At 44.7% G+C, this 19413-nt stretch overlaps 1 protein-coding gene across 1 annotated transcript in view; it reads right to left on the reverse strand.

Annotated features, from left to right (window-relative positions):
• Positions 1–19413, reverse strand: part of LOC139255441 (phosphorylase b kinase gamma catalytic chain, skeletal muscle/heart isoform-like) — a 111916-nt gene that overhangs the window by 63861 nt on the left and 28642 nt on the right. The window contains exon 3 of the mRNA XM_070873921.1: positions 17330–17505. Coding sequence (XP_070730022.1) covers positions 17330–17505 — 176 coding nt within the window. The remainder of the gene's footprint in view (positions 1–17329; positions 17506–19413) is intronic.

The following is a 19413-nucleotide window of genomic DNA, read 5'->3' on the forward strand; positions in this document are numbered from 1 at the left end:
TAATTGAGAAGGACATAAGTACGATGAAAACCAGGGTAATAGATTGGAGAAAAGCTGATTGTGAGCGGCTGAGAATAGAACTTGGGAAAATAAAATGGGCAACAGTATTGGCAAAAAAGATGTAGAACAGCAATGGGAAACATTTAAAACCATGTTCAACAGAGTGCAGGAACATTATATTCTGCTAAAAGGAAAGAACAAACGAAACACTAATAAGACTCCATGGATGAATAAAGCCATAAGGGAACAATTGAGGGTAAGGAAAGAGGCGTAGACAGCATGTTAAGGGAGAATATGAAAAGATTAGAAAAGAAGTAAAAAAAAACACACTTGGAAGGCAAAGAGGAACGATGAAATTAAATTATCAAGGAACATAAAACAAAATAGCAAAATATTTTAAAGGTACATCAATAAAAAAGTACGGTTGGGATGGGAGTAGGGCCATTAAATGATAGACAGGATAATGCCACAGGTAACGATAGAGCGATGGCAGAAATATTTAATCATTATTTTGCTTCAGTATTTACCAGGGAGATTGAACAGGTGGACATGACATGGGATAATGAGATTTGTAATGAGATAACTGCATTTAAAATAAAAAGAGGAGATATATTAAATAAACTAATCAAACTTAAAGAGGATAAAACTCCTGGTCCGGATGGATTGCATCCACGCATTTTAAAAGAATCTAGGGAAGAGATAGCAGAGGCATTACTACACATATTTAATCATTCATTAGAAGCTGTAGTGCCAGAGGACTGGCAGATAGCTAACATAATACCTATAATTGAGAAGGGGATAGAACATGTCCAGGGAATTATAGACCAGTCAGTTTAACATCAGTGGTCGGAAATCCTTACTAAAGGAGAAAATAGAAAAACATCTCGAAACTAAAAATATAATAATGAATAGTCAGCATGGATTTCAAAAGGGAAAGTCTTTTTTGACCAACCTCATTGAATTTTTTGAAGAGGTAACAAAGAGAGTAGACAAGGGTAATGCAGTAGATGTAATTTATCTGTATTTTCAAAAGGCCTTCGATACGGTACCACATAATAGACTGATGAACAAGATCAAAGAATGCGGAGTCAGGGGACAAGTCGCAGAATGGATCGCTAACTGGCTGCAAGACAGAAAGCAGAGAGTTGGAGTAAAGGGCAGCTATTCACAGTGGCAGAAGGTGGGTAGTGGTGTTCCACAAGGATCAGTGCTGGGACCACTGCTGTTCACAATTTATATTAATGATTTAGATTTGGGAATCAGAAACACAATTTCTAAATTTGCAGATGGCAACAAATTGGGGGATAGTCAATACTGAGGAGGACTGCAACAAATGACAGGAGGACATGAATAAACTTGCAGAGCGGACATATAATTGGCAAATGAAGCTCAACACAGATAAATGTGAGGTATTACATTTTGGTAGGAAGAATAGGGAGGTCACTTATTACTGGGAGGGTGAGAGTCTGGGTGGGGTAGAGGAACAAAGGGATCTCGGAGTACAAATACACACATCACTAAACGTCGCGACACAGGTTAACAAGGTCATAAAAAGCAAACCAAGCACTAGGGTTTATTTCTAGAGGGATAGAATTAAACAGTAGTGAAGTTATGCTAAACCTGTATGGAACCTTGGTTAGACCACACTTGGAGTACTGCGTACAGTTCTGGTCGCCATATTATAAAAAGGATATAGAGGCACTGGAGAGGGTGCAGAGAAAATTTATGAGGACGATACCAGAAATGCGAGGGTATACATATCAGGAAAGGATGAACAGGCTGGGTCTCTTTTCTCTTGAAAAAAGGCTGAGGGGTGACCAAATAGAGATCTTTAAAATTCTGAAAGGTTTTGATAGAGTGGATACAGAGAGAATGTTTCCACTTGTGGGGAAGAGCATAACTAGAGGCCATCAATATAAGATAGTCACCAAGAAATCTAATGGGGAATTCAGAAGAAAATTCTTTAAGCAAGACTGGTGAGGGTGGTTGAAGCGAATAGTATAGATGCACTTAAGGGGAGGCTAGACAAGCATATGGGGGAGAAGGGAATAGAGGGTTATGCTGACAGAGTTAGATGAGGAAAGACAGGACGAGGCTCGATTGGAGCATAAATGCCAGCATGGACTGGTTGGGCCGAATGTCGCATATCCTTTTGTAATTCATTGGGAACCAGTGCTAGCTCTTCTTTAGCCAGTATGTAACAAGCCCAACAAGGGAGGGGGCGGTTCTGGACTGGGTTTTGGGGAATATAGAGGGGCAGGTGGAAGGGGTATCAGTGGGAGAGCATTTTGGTGCTAGTGATCATAATTCAGTTAGATTTATGGAGAAGGACAAAGGTGGACCAGGAAAAAATGTTCTCAATTGGGGTAAAGCTAATTTTGCTGAGCTGAGATGGGATTTGGCCAAAGTGGACTGGAAACGGTTATTTGATGGTAAATCAGTGTCAGAGCAGTGGGAGGCATTCAAGGAGGAGATTCTGAGGGTACAGAGCAAGTATGTTCCCTTAACAAAAAAGGGCGGGGTTAAAATCTAGAGCCCCCTGGATGTCAGGGGACATACAGGGTAAGATAAAGAATAAAAGGGAAGCTTATGACAGATACCGAGACTCAATACTGCAGAAACTCTAGAGGAGTATAAGAAATGCAGGGGTGCAATTAAAAAAGATATCAGGAAAGCTAAGAGAGAGCATGAAAGAATGTTGGCAAGTAAAATCAGGGAAAACCCAAAGATGTTTTATAAATACATTAAGAGCAAGAGGATAACTAGAGAAAGAATGGGGCCTATAGAGACCATAAAGGAAATCTGTGTATGGAGGCAGAAGATGTGGGTATGATTCTTGATGAATAATTTGAATCTGTTTTCTCAAAAGAGAGGGGTGATGCAGACTTTGCAATGAGGGAGGAGGAATGTGAAATATTAGAAACATAGAAAATAGGTGCAGGTGTAGGCCATTCGAGCCTGCACCACCATTCAATATGATCATGGCTGATCATCACCTCAGTACCCCTTTCCTGCTTTCTCTCCATACCCCTTGATCCCTTTAGCCATAAGGGCCATATCCAACTCTTTCTTGAATATATCCAACGAACTGGCATCAACAACTCTCTGCGGTAGAGAATTCCACAGGTTAACAACTCCCTAAGTGAAGAAGTTTCTCCTCATCTCGGTCCTAAATGGCTTACCCCTTATCCTTAGACTGTGTCCCCTGGTTCTGGACTTCCCCAACATCGGGAACATTCTTCCTGCATCTAACCTGTCTAGTCCCGTCTGAATTTTATATGTTTCGATGAGATCCTCTCTCATCCTTCTAAACTCCAGTGAATACAGGCCCAGTCGATCCAGTCTCTCCTCATATGTCAGTCCTGCCATCCCAGGAATCAATCTGGTGAACCTTCGCTGCACTCCCTCAATAGCAAGAATGTCCTTCCTCAGATTAGGAGACCAAAATTGAACACAATATTCCAGGTGAGGCCCCACCAAGGCCCTGTACAACTGCAGTAAGACCTCCCTGCTCCTATACTCAAATCCCCTAGCTATGAAGGCCAACATGCCATTTGCCTTCTTCACTGCCTGCTGTACCTGCATGCCAACTTTCAATGACTGATGTACCATGACACCCAAGTCTCGTTGCATCTCCCCTTTTCCTAATCTGCCACCATTCAGATAATATTCTGCCTTCCTGTTTTTGCCACCAAAGTGGATAACCTCACATTTATCCATATTATACTGCATCTGCCATGCATTTGCCCACTCACCAAACATGTTCAAGTCACCCTGCAACCTTTTAGCATCCTCCTCACAGCTCACACTGCCACCCAGCTTAGTGTCATCTGCAAACTTGGAGATATTATACTCAATTCCTTCATCTAAATCATTGATGTATATTGTAAATAGCTGGGGTCCCAGCACTGAACCCTGCGGCACCCCACTGGTCACTGCCTGCCATTCTGAATAGGACCCGTTTATCCCGACTCTCTGCTTCCTGTCTGCCAACTAGTTTTCTATCCACGTCAGTACATTATCCCCAATACCATGTGCTTTAATTTTGCACACCAATCTCTTGTGTGGGACCTTGTCAAAAGCCTTTTGAAAATCCAAATACACCACATCCACTGGTTCTCCCTTGTCAAATCTACTAATTACATCCTCAAAAAATTCTCGAAGATTTGTCAAGCATGATTTCCCTTTCGTAAATCCATGCTGACTTGGACCGATCCTGTCACTACTTTCCAAATGCGCTGCTATTTCATCTTTAATAATTGATTCCAACATTTTCCCCACTACTGATGTCAGACTAACCGGTCTATAATACCCCGTTTTCTCTCTCCCTCCTTTTTTAAAAAGTGGTGTTACATTAGTCTACCCTCCAGTCCATAGGAACTGATCCAGAGTCGATAGACTGCTGGAAAATGATCGCCAATGCATCCACTATTTCTAGGGCCACTTCGTTAAATACTCTGGGATGTAGATTATCAGGCCCTGGGGATTTATCGGCCTTCAATCCCATCAAGTTCCCTAACACTATTTTCTGACTAATAAGGCTATCTTCGGTCCCCTAGTATTTCCGGAAGGTTATTTGTGTCCACCCTCGTGAAGACAGAACCAAAGTATTTGTTCAATTGGTCTGCCGTTTCTTTGTTCCCCATTATAAATTAGATGAGATAAACATAATGAGAGAGGAAGTATTAAGGGGCTTAGCAGCTTTGAAAGTGGATAAATTCCCAGGCCCAGATGAAATGTATCCCAGGCTGTTAAGAGAAGCAAAAGAGGAAGTAGAAGAGTCTCTGACCATCATTTTCCAGTCCTCTCTGGCTATAGGCATGTTGTCAGAGGACTGGAGGACTGCTAATGTTGTACCTTTGTTTAAAAAGGGAGAAAGGGATAGACCGAGTAATTACAGGCCAGTCAGCCTAACCTCAGTGGAGGGAAAATTATTGGAAAAAATCCTGTGGGACAGGATAAATCTTCATTTGGAAATTAATCGAGGACAGTCAGCGTGGATTTGTTAAGGTAAGGTCGTGTCTGAGTAGCTTGATTGAATTTTTCGAGGAGATGTTTCAGGCCTCCAAGCAATGGTTGCCGGGACGACCATTACACTGAAGTGGGACAAGTAGGGCTGGGCTAACACTACAATAGCTTGCTTGAATTGTTAGTAAAGTGCATCTTTGAAATAAACGCTGTAGATGGTAATGGTTCTTCAACGAGGCATGCTGGGATACTTGAACACAGGTATCTGTAGAGACGGCTAGCTTATTTAGAAGCTTGGGAAAATTACTCATTGCTATGTGCAGAACGAGAAGATAGGGAGACTGAAGGCCAAAATAGGAGTTGCCACGGGAACGGGAGTCCAAGGCTAGAAGGAGTTACGGTAACGGGAGACACTGCTGGACTTGAATAACTTCATTGATGTGGTATAAGTGTTGAAACAGTAGTGATTTATGACTGTCGCAAACAACCCAAATTGCAGTAACTTGTGTATTATAAAAGTATGCTGCAAACGCTGTCATGTTGCGTGTGGTATCTCAGGCAACTGAGGATCACTCCCTTGTATGTGCTCGAATAAACTCTTTACTTGCTGGACTCAGTAGACTCTAGAGTGGTTATTTTTACCACCAGCCAGGAGGGTCGATGAGGGCAGTGCGTATGATGTAATTTAGATGGATTTTAGCAAAGCTTTTGAAAAGGTCCCACATGGCAGACTGGTCACGAAAGTAAAAGCCCATGAGATCCAGGGCGAAGTGGCAAGTTGGATCCAAAATTGGCTTAGAGGCAGGAAGCAAAGAGTTACGGTTGATGGGTGTTTTTGTGACTGGAAGGCTGTATCCAGTGGGGTTCCGCAGGGCTCAGTGCTGGGTCCCTTGCTTTTTGTGGTATATATATCAATGATCTAGACTTGAATGTTGGGGGTATGATTAAGAAGTTTGCACATGATACTAAAATAGGCTGTGTGGTTGATAATGAGAAGAAAAAAGCTGCAGACTGCAGGAAGGTATCAATGGACTGGTCAGGTGGGCACAACAGTGGCAAATGGAATTCAATCCCGATAAGTGTGAGGTAATGCATTTGGGGAGGGCTAACAAGGCAAGGGAATGCACGCTAAATGAAAAGTGTAGAGGAACAAAGGGATCTTAGGGTGCAGGTCCACAGATCCCTGAAGGTAGCGGGCCAGGTAGATAAGATGGTTAAGAAGGCATATGGAATACTTGCCTTTATTAGTCGAGGCATGGAATACAAGAGCAGGGAGGTTGTGCTTGAACTGTATAAAACACTGGTTAGGCTGCAGCTGGAGTACTGTGTGCAGTTCTGGTCACCACATTACAGGAAAGATGTGATTGCACTGGAAAGGGTGCAGAGGAGATTTACAAGAATGTTGCCTGGACTGGAGAATTTTGGCTATGAGGAAAGATTGGAGATGCTGCGACTGTTTTCTTTGGAACAGAGGAGGCTGAGGGGAGACCCGATTGAGGTGTATAAAATTATGAGGGGCCTGGATAGAGTGGATAGGAAGGACCTCTTTCCCTTGGCAAAGGGGTCAACAACCAGGGGACATAGATTTAAAGTAATTGGGGGGAGGTTTAGAGGGGATTTGAGGGGAAATTTCTTCACCCAGAGGGTGGTCGGGGCCTGGAACTCACTGCCTGAAAGGGTGGTAGAGGCAGAAACCCTCACCACATTTAAAAATACTTAGATGTGCACCTGAAGTGCCGTAACCTACGGGCTTCGGACCAAGAGCTGGAAAGTGGGATTAGGCTGGATTGCTCTTGGTCGGCCGGCGCGGACACGATGGGGCGATATTACCTCCTTCCGTGCTGTAAATTTCTATGATTCTTAGCTGGAGCTACATTTTCTAATCCTATCTCAGTGGGCAGGTTTGTGAAGTTAGATTGTCCAATTCTCTCAATAAAGAGAAGAGGACAAGAATTCTGAGAAGATTTCTGGGATGAGACTAGAAAAGTTTCTTCCTTGAGTAAAGGAATTTGTCAAACATTCGTTCTAAACAACTTTTAGCTGAGGAAATTCACATTCTAATAATGTAAGTGTATGAAACCACTGAACACAACAGACCATGTGTATGTAAAGCAAAATACTGTCGATGCTGGAAATCAGAAATAAAAACAGAGAATTCTGGAAATACTCAGCGGGTCAGGCAGCAGCTGTGGAGAGAGAAACAGAGTTAACGTTTCAGGTCAATCGCCTTTCTTCAGAACTGGAAAAAGTTTGAGCTATAACAGTGGTTAAGCAAGTGCAGAAGCAGGGAAAGGGGGAGGGGAGGATAGAACAAAAGGGAAGGTCTGTGATAGGGTGGGAGGCAGGAGAGATTTGAGATACAAAAGGGATGATGGTGAGAAGCAAAAGGAGATGGTAATGGGACAAGTAAAATAACAAAGATGGGTCTCGAAGAGGTGTAAATGAGAATAGCAAAACTATCAACAGCTGCCTCCAAAAGAATAGGGGCAGGGGTTATGGTCTGAAATTGTTGAACTCGATGTTGAGCCCAGAAGGCTGTAAAGTTTCTAATCCAAAGATGAGATGCTGTTCCTCGAGCTTGCGTGGAGCTACATTGGAACAGTGTAGGAGGCCGAGGACGGAGAGGTCAGAGTGGGAGTGGAGAGGGGAATTAAAGTGACAGGCCACTGGAAGCTCAGGGTCATGCTCGCAGACTGAACGGAGATGTTCCGCAAAGCGGTCACCCAATCTGCGTTTGGTCTCCCCAATGTAGAGGAGACCGCATCGTGAGCAGCGAATACAGTATACTGAATTGCGAGAAGTACAAGTAAATCGTTGTTTCACCGAGAAGGTTGTACTCCTGTGCTTGAATGTGCCGTGGGAAGGGGAGGGATTGCTGGGGGTGATTGAGGAGCGGGCCAGGGTGTCGCGGAGGGAGTGGTCCCTTCGGAATGCTGAGAGGGGAGGGGAGGGGAAGATGTGATTGGGTGGTGGGATCACGCTGGAGGTTGCGGAAATGGCGGAGGATGATCCGTTGACTGTGGAGGCTGTTGGGGTGGAAGGTGAAGAAGACAAGGGGATCCCTATTTTACTGGGTGAGAAATAGAACATGGTTGAGGACCATATGTGTGTGTGTATATCGTGGGCCACCCCGACCTGCGAGAGGACACCACCGCAGGTCGGGAGTATAAAGAGCTGGAGCACGGCCACTACAGCTTCCACCGTGAGTCGTCCCAGGTGTGCAACGACTGTGAGGAGGGTGACTAGGTGACGTCATCAAGACCCAGGTCGCCGGTTAGAGTGTGGGCAGGAGCATCGGCTGGGTCCAGGCACAGCGAAGGAGTGGGAAGGTCATAGCGGAAGTGCGGCAAATGAGGGTGCGGGGCCCAGAAGAGCCGAAGGCCCAGGGGCAGCACAGGCCAGCCCATACTGCGATATGTGTGCGCACTAGGTCCGTGCAGCAGAGCAGGTCTCCAGTCGTCCTGGTTAACCCTTGCCAATGGATAAAGGCCGAGCTCTGTCAAGCCCGTGTGGTGGCTGGTGTGCAACGGTCACCACACGTTAAAAAAATCCACGCACAGGCATCTTCCACCCCTGGAGCTCAGGACTGGAACATCGGGTCCTCCATTGAAACATCTGTGAACTCAACCCTTTTGGTGTGGAAGCAAGTCATCCTTGTTCAAGGGACTGCCTATGATAATGATGATGTATGTATATAGATGGATAAAGGTTGGATAGATGATTGAAGGAAAGAGTATACAGGGATATGGGATGAGCTCATGTGGACAGGCTGGGGAAACGACCCATTTCCAAGCTGTAGTTTCTATTTAATTCCAGGTTATTCATAAATACATAAATGGAACAAACCTATTCATAATTAGATACAGCACAAGATGTTCAACCAAGGGCGATTTATTGATCAAAGGTGATTTATTGATCAAGGGTGGTTTATTGATCAAGGGTGGTTTATTGATCAAGGGTGGTTTATATTGTGTTCTATTCAGTGACAATGTTGCCATTTTTGCAATGACTAACCCACGGCACAAATTCACCCAGCGGCAGTTTCAACATTCAATCAAATGCGTTGTTGTAACTTAAGTTGCTTCTTGTATCCCCTTGCTTTTTTTTAAGTTACTGACATTCCCTCTCTCTGTATTAAGCTTACAGCCTCCAATATGTCATCTACATTCAGTAATTTCATCATGATCCAGGCCTTTGATTCACTGCACTGCAGACTGGTTTCCAGGGTCAAATACTAAGGGCAGGCTTGTGTTCCTCTGACCCAGTTGCGGTTTTTAAGAGGATTAAAGGATTTGAGAGGGTAGAGAGAGAGGAACTATTTCCTCTGGTGGGGAACATAATTTTAGAATTAGAGCCAGGCCGTTCAGGGGTGATGTCAGGAAGCACGTCTTCACACAAAGGGTGATGAGAATCTGCACTCGAGTCCCCAGAAAGCTGTTGAGGCCGGGTGAGTGAAAAATTCAAAACTGAGACTGATAAATTTGTGGTAAGGGTAGTGAGGGATATGGAACCAAGGCAGGTAGATGGGGTTAAGTCACAGATCAGACATGATCTAACTGAATGGCAGAACAGGCTCAAAAGGCTGAATGGCCTCCTCCTGATCCTAACCCGGTGAAGCTACAAAATAGGACAACAGTCATTAAAAACAACATAAGCAGCATGCTATAGGCAGAGTTAAGAGCAGATTCTCGAGGATGTTGCCTGGACTGGAGAATTTTAGCTATGAACTAAGTTTGGATAGGCTGGGGTTTGTTTTTTTGGATCAGAGGCGGCTGTGGGGGAAGACAGTGAGGTGTATAAAATTATGAGGGGTCTAGATAGAGTGGACAGAAAGGGCCTATTTCCCTTAGCAGAGCGGTCAATAACCAGGGGGCATAGATTTATAGTAATTGGTAGGAGGTTTAGAGGAAAGTTATGGGGAACTTTTTTCACCCAGAGGGCGGTGGGGGTCTGGAACTCACTGCCTGAAAGGGTGGTATAGGCAGAAACTCTCATCACATTTAAAAAGTACTTGGATGTGCACCTGAAGTTCCGTAACCTACAGGGTTACGGACCAAGAGTTAGAAAGTGGGATTAGGCTGGATCGCATTTTTTCATCTGGCTTAGATACGATGGGCTGAATGGCCTCCATCTATCCTGTAAATTTCCATGATTCTATGACTTAAGCGATTCTACAATCAACGAATCAGATCCAAGCTCTGCAGTCCTGCCACATCCAGTTGTTAATGGTGTTGGAAAATTAGAGATAGTAAGGGGAAAAAGTCACTGGGGGCGTAGTTTATAGGCCCCCAAATAATAACTTCACGGTGGGGCGGGCAATAATCAAGGGAATAATGGAGGCATGTGAAAAAGGAACGGCAGTAATCATGGGGGATTTTAACCAACATATCGATTGGTCAAATCAAATCGCACGGGGTAGCCTGGAGGAGGAATTCATAGAATGGATATGGGATTGTTTCTTAGAACAGTGTGTTACAGAACCTACAAGGGAATAAGCTATCTTAGATCTGGTCCTGTGTAATGAGACAGGAATAATAAATGATCTCCTAGTAAAAGATCCTCTCGGAATGAGTGATCACAGTATGGTTGAATTTGTATTACAGATTGAGGGTGATGAAGTAGTGTCTCAAACAAGCGTACTATGCTGAAACAAAGGGGACTACAGTGGGATGAGGGCAGAATTGGCTAAAGTAGACTGGAAACACAGACTAAACGGTGGCACAATTGAGGAACAGTGGAGGACTTTTAAGGAGCTCTTTCATAGTGCTCAACAAAAATATATTCCAGTGAAAAAGGGCGGTAAGAGAAGGGATAACGAGCCGTGGATAACCAAGGAAATAAAGGAGAGTATCAAATTAAAAACCAATGCGTATAAGGTGCCCAAGGTTAGTGGGAAACTAGAAGATTGGGAAAATTTTAAACGACAGCAAAGAATGACCAAGAAAGCAATAAAGAAAGGAAAGATAGATTACGAAAGTAAACTTGTGCAAAACATAAAAACAGATAGTAAAAGCTTTTACCGATATATAAAACGGAAAAGAGTGACTAAAGTAAATGTTGGTCCCTTAGAAGATAAGAACAGGAATTTAATAATGGGAAATGTGGAAATGGCTGAGACCTTAAACAATTATTTTGCTTCGGTCTTCACTGTGGAAGACACAAAAACCATGCCAAAAATTGCTGGTCACGGGAATGTGGGAAGGGAGGACCTTGAGATAATCATTATCACTAGGGGGGTAGTGCTGGACAGGCTAATAGGACTCAAGGTAGACAAGTCCCCTGGTCCTGATGAAATGCATCCCAGGTTATTAAAAGAGATGGCGGAAGTTATAGCAGATGCATTCGTTATAATCTACCAAAATTCTCTGGACTCTGGGGTGGATTGGAAAGCAGCTAATGTAATGCCTCTGTTTAAAAAAGGGGGCAGACAAAAGGCAGGTAACTATAGGCCGATTAGTTTAACATCTATAGTGGGGAAAATGCCTGAAGCTATCATTAAGAAAGAAATAGCGGGACATCTAGATAGGAATAGTGCAATCAAGCAGACGCAACATGGATTCATGAAGGGGAAATCATGTTTAACTAATTTACTGGAATTCTTTGAGGATATAACGAGCATGGTGGATAGAGGTACACCGATGGATGTGGTGTATTTAGATTTCCAAAAGGCATTCGATAAGGTGCCACACAAAAGGTTACTGCAGAAGATAAAGGTACACGGAGTCAAAGGAAATGTATTAGCATGGATAGAGAATTGGCTAGCTAACAGAAAGCAGAGAGTCGGGATAAATGGGTCCTTTTCGGGTTGGAAATCGGTGGTTAGTGGTGTGCCACAGGGATCGGTGCTGGGACCACAACTGTTTACAATATACATAGATGACCTGGAAGAGGGGACAGAGTGTAGTGTAACAAAATTTGCAGATGACCCAAAGATTAGTGGGAAAGCGGGATGTGTAGAGGACACAGAGAGGCTGCAAAGAGATTTAGATAGGTTAAGCGAATGGGCTAAGGTTTGGCAGATGGAATACAATGTCGGAAAATGTGAGGTCATCCACCTTGGGAAAAAAAAACAGTAAAAGGGAATATTATTTGAATGGGGAGAAATTACAACATGCTGGGGGTCCTTGTGCATGAATCCCAAAAAATTAGTTTGCAGGTGCAGCAGGTAATCAGGAAGGCAAATGGAATGTTGGCCTTCATTGCGAGAGGGATGGAGTACAAAAGCAGGGAGGTCCTGTGAGGCTGCACCTGGAGTACTGCGTGCAGTTTTGGTCACCTTTCTTAAGGAAGGATATACTAGCTTTGTAGGGGGTACAGAGACGATTCACTCGGCTGATTCCGGAGATGAGGGGGTTACCTTATGATGATAGATTGAGTAGACTGGGTCTTTACTCGTTGGAGTTCAGAAGGATGAGGGGTGATCTTATAGAAACATTTAAAATAATGAAAGGGATAGACAAGATAGAGGCAGAGAGGTTGTTTCCACTGGTCGGGGAGACTAGAACTAGGGGGCACAGCCTCAAAATACGGGGGAGCCAATTTAAAACCGAGTTGAGAAGGAATTTCTTCTCCCAGAGGGTTGTGAATCTGTGGAATTCTCTGCCCAAGGAAACAGTTGAGGCTAGCTCATTGAATGTATTCAAGTCACAGATAGATAGATTTTTAACCAATAAGGGAATTAAGGGTTATAGGGAGCGGGCGGGTAAGTGGAGCTGAGTCCACGGCCATATCAGCCATCATCTTGTTGAATGGCGGAGCAGGCTCGAGGGGCTAGATGGCCTACTCCTGTTCCTAATTCTTATGTTCTTAAATAATTAATGGGAGGAGGCGGCTCCATGCACATGCCCATCCTCAGTGATGGTAGAGCCCAGCTCGAATGCAAAAGACAAGACTGAAGCATTCATAACGTCTGCAGGCAGAACTGCCCAGTGGATGAGCCTTCTCGGTCTGCTCCTGCGGCCCCCAACATCACAGATGGCAGTTTCCGGAAATTTATATCAAGAAACGGCTGAGCGCACTGGATACAGCAAATGCTACGGGCCCCGACAATATCCCGGCTGTAGTGCTAAAGATCCGTGTTCTAGAACTAGCCGTACCTCTAGCCAAGCTGTTCCAGTACATTCACAACACAGGCATCTACCTGATAATGTAGAAAATTGCTTAGATATGCCCTGTCCATAAGGAACAGGACAAATCCAACCCAGCTAATTGTCACCCAAATCAGCATCTCTCTAACTAATGGAAGGAGTCATCGACAGTGCTATCAAGCAGCAACAACCTACTCACTGATGCTCACTTTGGGCTCCACCAGAACCATTGAAGTACAGAGGTGAGACAGGAGTGACTGCCCTTGACTTCAAGGCAACATTCAATCAAGTATGGCACCAAGGAGACATAGTAAAACCACAATCAATGAAAAATCAGGGGTGAAACTCTCCACTGGCTGGAGTCATACCTAGCACAAAGGAAGATGGTTGGTATTGTTGGAGACCAATCATCACAGCCCCAGGACATCGCTGCAGGGGTTCCTCAGGGCAGTGTCCTAGGCCCAACCATCTTCAGCTGCTTCATCAATGACCTTCCCTCCATCAAAAGGTCAGAAGTGGGATGTTTGCTGATGATTGCAGAGTGTTCAGTTCCATTCGCAACTCCTCAGATAATGGAGCAGTCCATGCCCGCATACAGCAAGACCTGGACAACATTCAGGCTTGGGCTGATAAGTGGCAAGTAACATTCGCACCACACAAGTTCCAGGCATTGACCATCTTCAACAAGAGGGAGTCTAACTACCGCCCCTTGACATTCAACGGCATTACCATCGCCGAATCCCCCACCATCAACATCCCAGAGGTCACCATTGACCAGAAACATAAAGGCCCTGACTACTAGAGCGGGTCAGAGGCTGGGTATTCTGCAGCAAGTGGCTCACCTCCTGATTCCCCAAAGCCTCTCCTGCAAGGCACAAGTCAGGAGTGTGATGGAATGCTCTCCACTTGCCTGGATGGATGCAGCTGCAAGAACACTCAAGAAGCTCAAAACCAGGCCGCTTGATCAGCAATCCATCACCACCTTAACCACTCCCTCTACCACCGGCGCACCGTGGCTGCAGTGTGTACTATGTACACAATACACTACCGGAACTCGCCAAGGCTTCTTCAACAGCACCTCCCAAACCCACAACCTCCACCCTCTAGAAGTACAAGGGCAGCAGGTGCATGGGAACACCATCCTGATTTAGAAATATATCGCCGTTCCTTAATTGCCGCCGGGTCAAAATCCTGGGACTCCCTCCCTAACAGCACTGTGGGAGCACCTTCACCACACGGACTGCAGCGGTTCAAGAAGGCGGCTCACCACCACCTTCTCGAGGGCAACTAGAGATGGACAATAAATAAATGAGATGCCCAAGGAATATTAAAAACAAAAGTGAAATGCCAGAATAAGAGAATTGAGACAGAATGCTGGAAAGGGTGTAGGAGGAGGCGAGAAGGATAACTGGGAACATAGGAACAGGAGGAGGCCATTCAGCTCCTCCGAGCCTGTTCTGCCATTCAGCCAGATCATGGCTGATCTGTATCTTAACTCCACCTACCCGTCTTGGTCTCCATAACCTTTAATACCTTTACCCAACAAAAATCAATCAATCTCAGCTTTGAAGCCTTCAATTGACCCCCAGCCTCAACAGATTTCTGTACATGGACCCCTAAATCTCTTTGCTCATCAACAATTCCTAGTTTCTCACTTTTCAGAAAATACTCTGATCTATCTTTCTGAGGTCAAAAGTAGATGACCTCACACTTCCCCACACTGAACTGCATCTGCCACAGTTTTGTTCACTCACTTAATCTATCAATGTGACTTTCTGCTCCCATCTACAATATTTATTGTGCGACGCGTGCTGCTGCAGTGCGGGCAGGTGCAGCAGAAGCAGCGAGGTTGGGGCGAAGGAGCGACAAGAGTTCATAGAGGGATGCGATCGGGGCCCAGGAGAGGCGTGAGTTCGGGGCCCAGGAGAGGCGAGGGCCCAGGGGCAGCACGGGCCAGCCCACACTGAGATATGTGTGCACACTAGGTCCGTGCAGCAGAGCTGGTCTCCAGTTGTCTTGGTTAACCCTTGCCACTGGATAAAGGCCGAGCTCTGTCAAGCCCGTGTGGTGGCTGGTGTGCAACGGCCACCACACGTTAAAAAAATCCACGCACAGACATCTTCCACCCTTCAAGATGTAGTTCGGGATCTGGAATATTAGGTCCTTCATTGAAACACCGGTGAACTCATCCCTTTTCGGCGTAGAAGCAAGTCATCCTCGATACGAGGGACTGCCTATGATGATTACTTTGACACCTAACTTAGTGTCATCACCAAACATGGATATACAGATCTCTAGTTCTTCATTTAAGTTATTGATAAATATAGTGAAAAGCTGAGGCCCCAGTACAGATCCCTAGAGGTCACCATTAGTCACATGATGCCAACTGGAGTACATGCCCACTATCCCTACTCTCTGTCTCCTACCTCCGAACCAATTCCCTACCAACATGAACAGGTTGCCTCCAAATCCATGCACTCTCAGTTTTGCTAACAGTCTCTTGTGTGGAACCTTATTGATTGTCATCTTGAAGTCCATATAAATAACATCCATAGACACTCCCTATCTAGCACGTTAGTGACCTCCTGAAAAAATTGAACGAGGTTTGTTAGATATGTTGAGCGGTGATCTCATTGAAACATACAAAATTCTCACAGGGCTCGACAGAGTAGATGCAGGGAGGATGTTTCCCCTGGCTGGGGAGTCTAGAACCAGGGGTCACGGTCTCAGAATAAGGGGTCGGCCATTTAGGACTGAGATGAGGAGAAACTTCTTCACTCAGAGGATGGTGAATCTTTGGAATTCTCTACCCCAGAGGGCTGTGGAGGCTCAGTCTTTAGGAGTATATTCAAGACAGAGATTGATAGATTTTTGGATATTAAGCGAATGAAGGGATAGGGGGACAGTGCAGGAAAGTGGAGTTGAGGTAGAAGATCAGCCATGATCTTATTGAATGGTGGAGCAGGCTCGAGGGGCCGAATGGCCGACTCCTCTTCCTAATTCTTATGTTCTTATGACTGACCCATTACATGTCCATGCTGGCTCTCTGGTCAGCTTAATTTGTCCCAAGTGCTCAGTCATTCTGTCCCACAACTGACATCAGACTAATAAGTCTATAATTTCCTAATTTCTTGCGCCCACCATTCTTAAATAGTGAAGTGACATTGGCAATTTTCCAATTCAAGGTGAGAATGTCTGAATTGAGGGTGATGTGGAAGATCATGAGTGAAATATCTGCAATTTCTTCCCCTATTTCATTTAATTCCCGGGGTGGGAACCATCAGGAGCTGGAGATTTGTCAATCTTCATTCTCATTATTTTCTCCATTACCATTTTTTAATTTATATTAAATCTAGTTAGTTTGTCTCTTTGATTTATTTTTAATTGTTCTCATATCTCTGGTACTTTATCCTCTGTTTAGATATGCCTGGTGCTGCTCCCGACATGCTCTTCTACACTCCTCATTGAACCAGTATTGGTCGTCTGGCTTGACGGTAGTGGTAGATGAGGGATATGCCGGGCCATGAGGCCATGATTGTGCTGGAATACAATTCTGCTGCTGCTGATGGCCCACAGCGCCTCATGGATGCCCAGTTTTGAGCTGCTAGACCTGTTCTAAATTGGACCCAGACAACACGATGGAGGGTGTCCTCAGTATGAAGACGGGACTTGGTCTCCACAAGGACTGTGGTGGAACTACCGAGCCTCTTGGTGAAGGACATTAAAGTTCCCCACACAGAGTACATCCTGTGTCCTCACTACCCTCAGTGTTTCCTCCAAGTGGTGTTCCTACATTACGACACTTCAAACAAAAAAGGTACTCCGTTGACTGTAAAACGCTTTGATATGTCCTGAGGTCGTGGAAAGTGCTATATAAAGGCAAGTCTTTCTTTTTCTTTCAACATGGAGGAGTACTGATTCATCAGCTGAGGGAGGTCCCCTTCCCATGTTTGACCTAGTAACAAGAGACTTCATGGGGCTCAGAGTCGATGTGCAAGACTCCCAGGGCAACTCACACCCGACTGTGTATCACTGTGCTCCCACTTCTGGTGGGACTATCCTGCTAGTGGGACAGGACAGACCCAGGGATGGTGATGGAAGAGCCTGGAATGTTGGTTTATAAGTATGATTCTGTGGGTATGATTACATCAGACTAGTCTGTGGGACAGCTCTCCCAGATGTTAGTGACTCTCTGCATATAATCATGGCCTCTACTCATTGCTTTGAGCTGTGCTCTATGTAGTCCTTCAGTAGCCTGAATGAGCTTTACTCACTTATATGTGGATGCCCTGACACCTCCTTGAGGATGCTGATTTCCTGGACTGTGGATGTGTAGATCTCTTCCAGCTCCTCTGGAGTCAGCTGCTCAGATGTGATGTCAATAATCTTCACAGCATATTCTATATCTGTCTTCTTCTCAATGCAGCGCCTGACTACACTGCTTACACCCCTGGAAGGAGAAGAAAAAGAACTGTAAATAAATAAACTCCAACTGGTCTCATCCAAGGTTTATAAACTCCACAGACTGACCTTGGGAATAGTCATTGTCCGGATCTGTGAATGGAGTGTGATAGTGAACAGCATCTGCTGTGCTGCGACAAATGGCCTCTCTGTTCGGACAGTTTGAACAGAGTAAATGCAAGTGTGGGCTTGTTGAAAGGTCTGAAGATGCCTGCCCCCCTCAATGGGAGTACTTTAAAATGTGTTAATGTGGGAGCGAGAGCCCGTATTTCCCGAACACCTTGCTTTCGGTGCAGCCTGAGATGACACACGCTGGGTTAAAAGTTTAAGCAGCTTTTCTGATGAGCATGGATTGTAAATTGAAGTTTAGATTAAAGCAGAGAATGTCTCAACAGGAAAGGAGACGCTAGAAGGTGTGAGAGTCATTCTGCCATATTCAAATGTATCAATTGGGTCACCTGTGTGTTATAGTAATAAATTCATGGCCAGAGTCGACTGCGGCATTAACCAATTTCAGGACGTTGAGTGGTTGGTTCTTTACTTTACATTGTCAGTCTGTTGGAATCTGTATGTAGTTTTGCTGTAATATGATTTATTGACAATATGCATGGAGTGTAGAGTTTAAAGATGTTGTATAAGAGATGTGAGTGAACACAGTTTTAACAGACACTGGAAAACAGAACGTGTGTGTCTCACAAGCAGAGAGCACACACTGGGTTTGTGAAGTGTATGTCTCAGTAACTTGCATACTGATTTTTGCGTCGTATGAATGTTTAAACATAGAAAATAGGTGCAGGGGTAGGCCATTCGGCCCTTCGAGCCAGCACCACCATTCAATATGATCATGGCTGATCATGCAACTTCAGTACCCTACTCCTGCTTTCTCTCCATACTCCCTGATCCCATTAGCTGTAAGGGCCACATCTAACTCCCTTTTGAATATATCCAACGAACTGGCATCAACAACTTTCTGTGGTAAAGAATTCCACAGGTTCACAATTCTCTGGGTGAAAAAGTTTCTCCTCATCTCAGTCCTAAATGGCTTACCCCTTATCCTTAGACTGTCATCCCTGGTTCTGGACTTCCCCAACATCGGGAATATTCTTCCTGCATCTAACCTGTCCAATCCCGTCAGAATTTAATATGTTTCTATGAGTTCCCCTCTCATCCTTCTAAATTCCAGTTTAAATGAAGACCTAATCGTGCCATTACTGCCACTGAGTGAGTGTGTAATCTGACGTTTAAAGCAATGAAACAAAGAACAAGGCGGCAGTCCAACATTAGCCTTTACAAACAGCAAAGATTTTACACAGGGCAGTTAACGTTTTCCCATCCGGTTTTCTATCTGACCTCCCCTGGAAGTGTTGAGCTACAGGACTGTTTCATGGCTCACGAATCACCTTTGTGATTCAGTCCAAGCTCACGACACACACACCTACTGCAACATACTTGGGGAACAAGTAATGGCCCCCAGTACCATCCTGGTTCAGATCAGATCACTCAACACAAGCTGTAACTTCATGCCTTGAGTGACTCGTTACTATACTGCCGATGGCTCCAATTCTCACCGAAACATTGAGAAATCCGGGCCATAGAAAATCTCCATACAACAGTCTGGACAGGAGACTTTGGGGGAGTGAATGCTCTGGGAAATGTATGTGATGAGCAGGCGAAGTGAGAGACCAAGGGCACAAAACTGGAAAACTCTCCGTTATTTAGTGAAAATGGGAAGTCTTTTGCTTCAAAATCACACTGATTGTATGATTTTCCAGTACAGAGTAAAAGTGAATATTGTATTCCCAGAATTTTTGAAAAGGTCATAAAATCACAAACCACACCAAGAGTACACCGGGGCGCAGAAGTGACAATCTTATCGGTCATGCCCCCCCGGATATCG

Source organism: Pristiophorus japonicus, unplaced genomic scaffold (genome assembly GCF_044704955.1).
Source record: "Pristiophorus japonicus isolate sPriJap1 unplaced genomic scaffold, sPriJap1.hap1 HAP1_SCAFFOLD_608, whole genome shotgun sequence".
Lineage (NCBI taxonomy): Eukaryota > Metazoa > Chordata > Chondrichthyes > Pristiophoridae > Pristiophorus > Pristiophorus japonicus.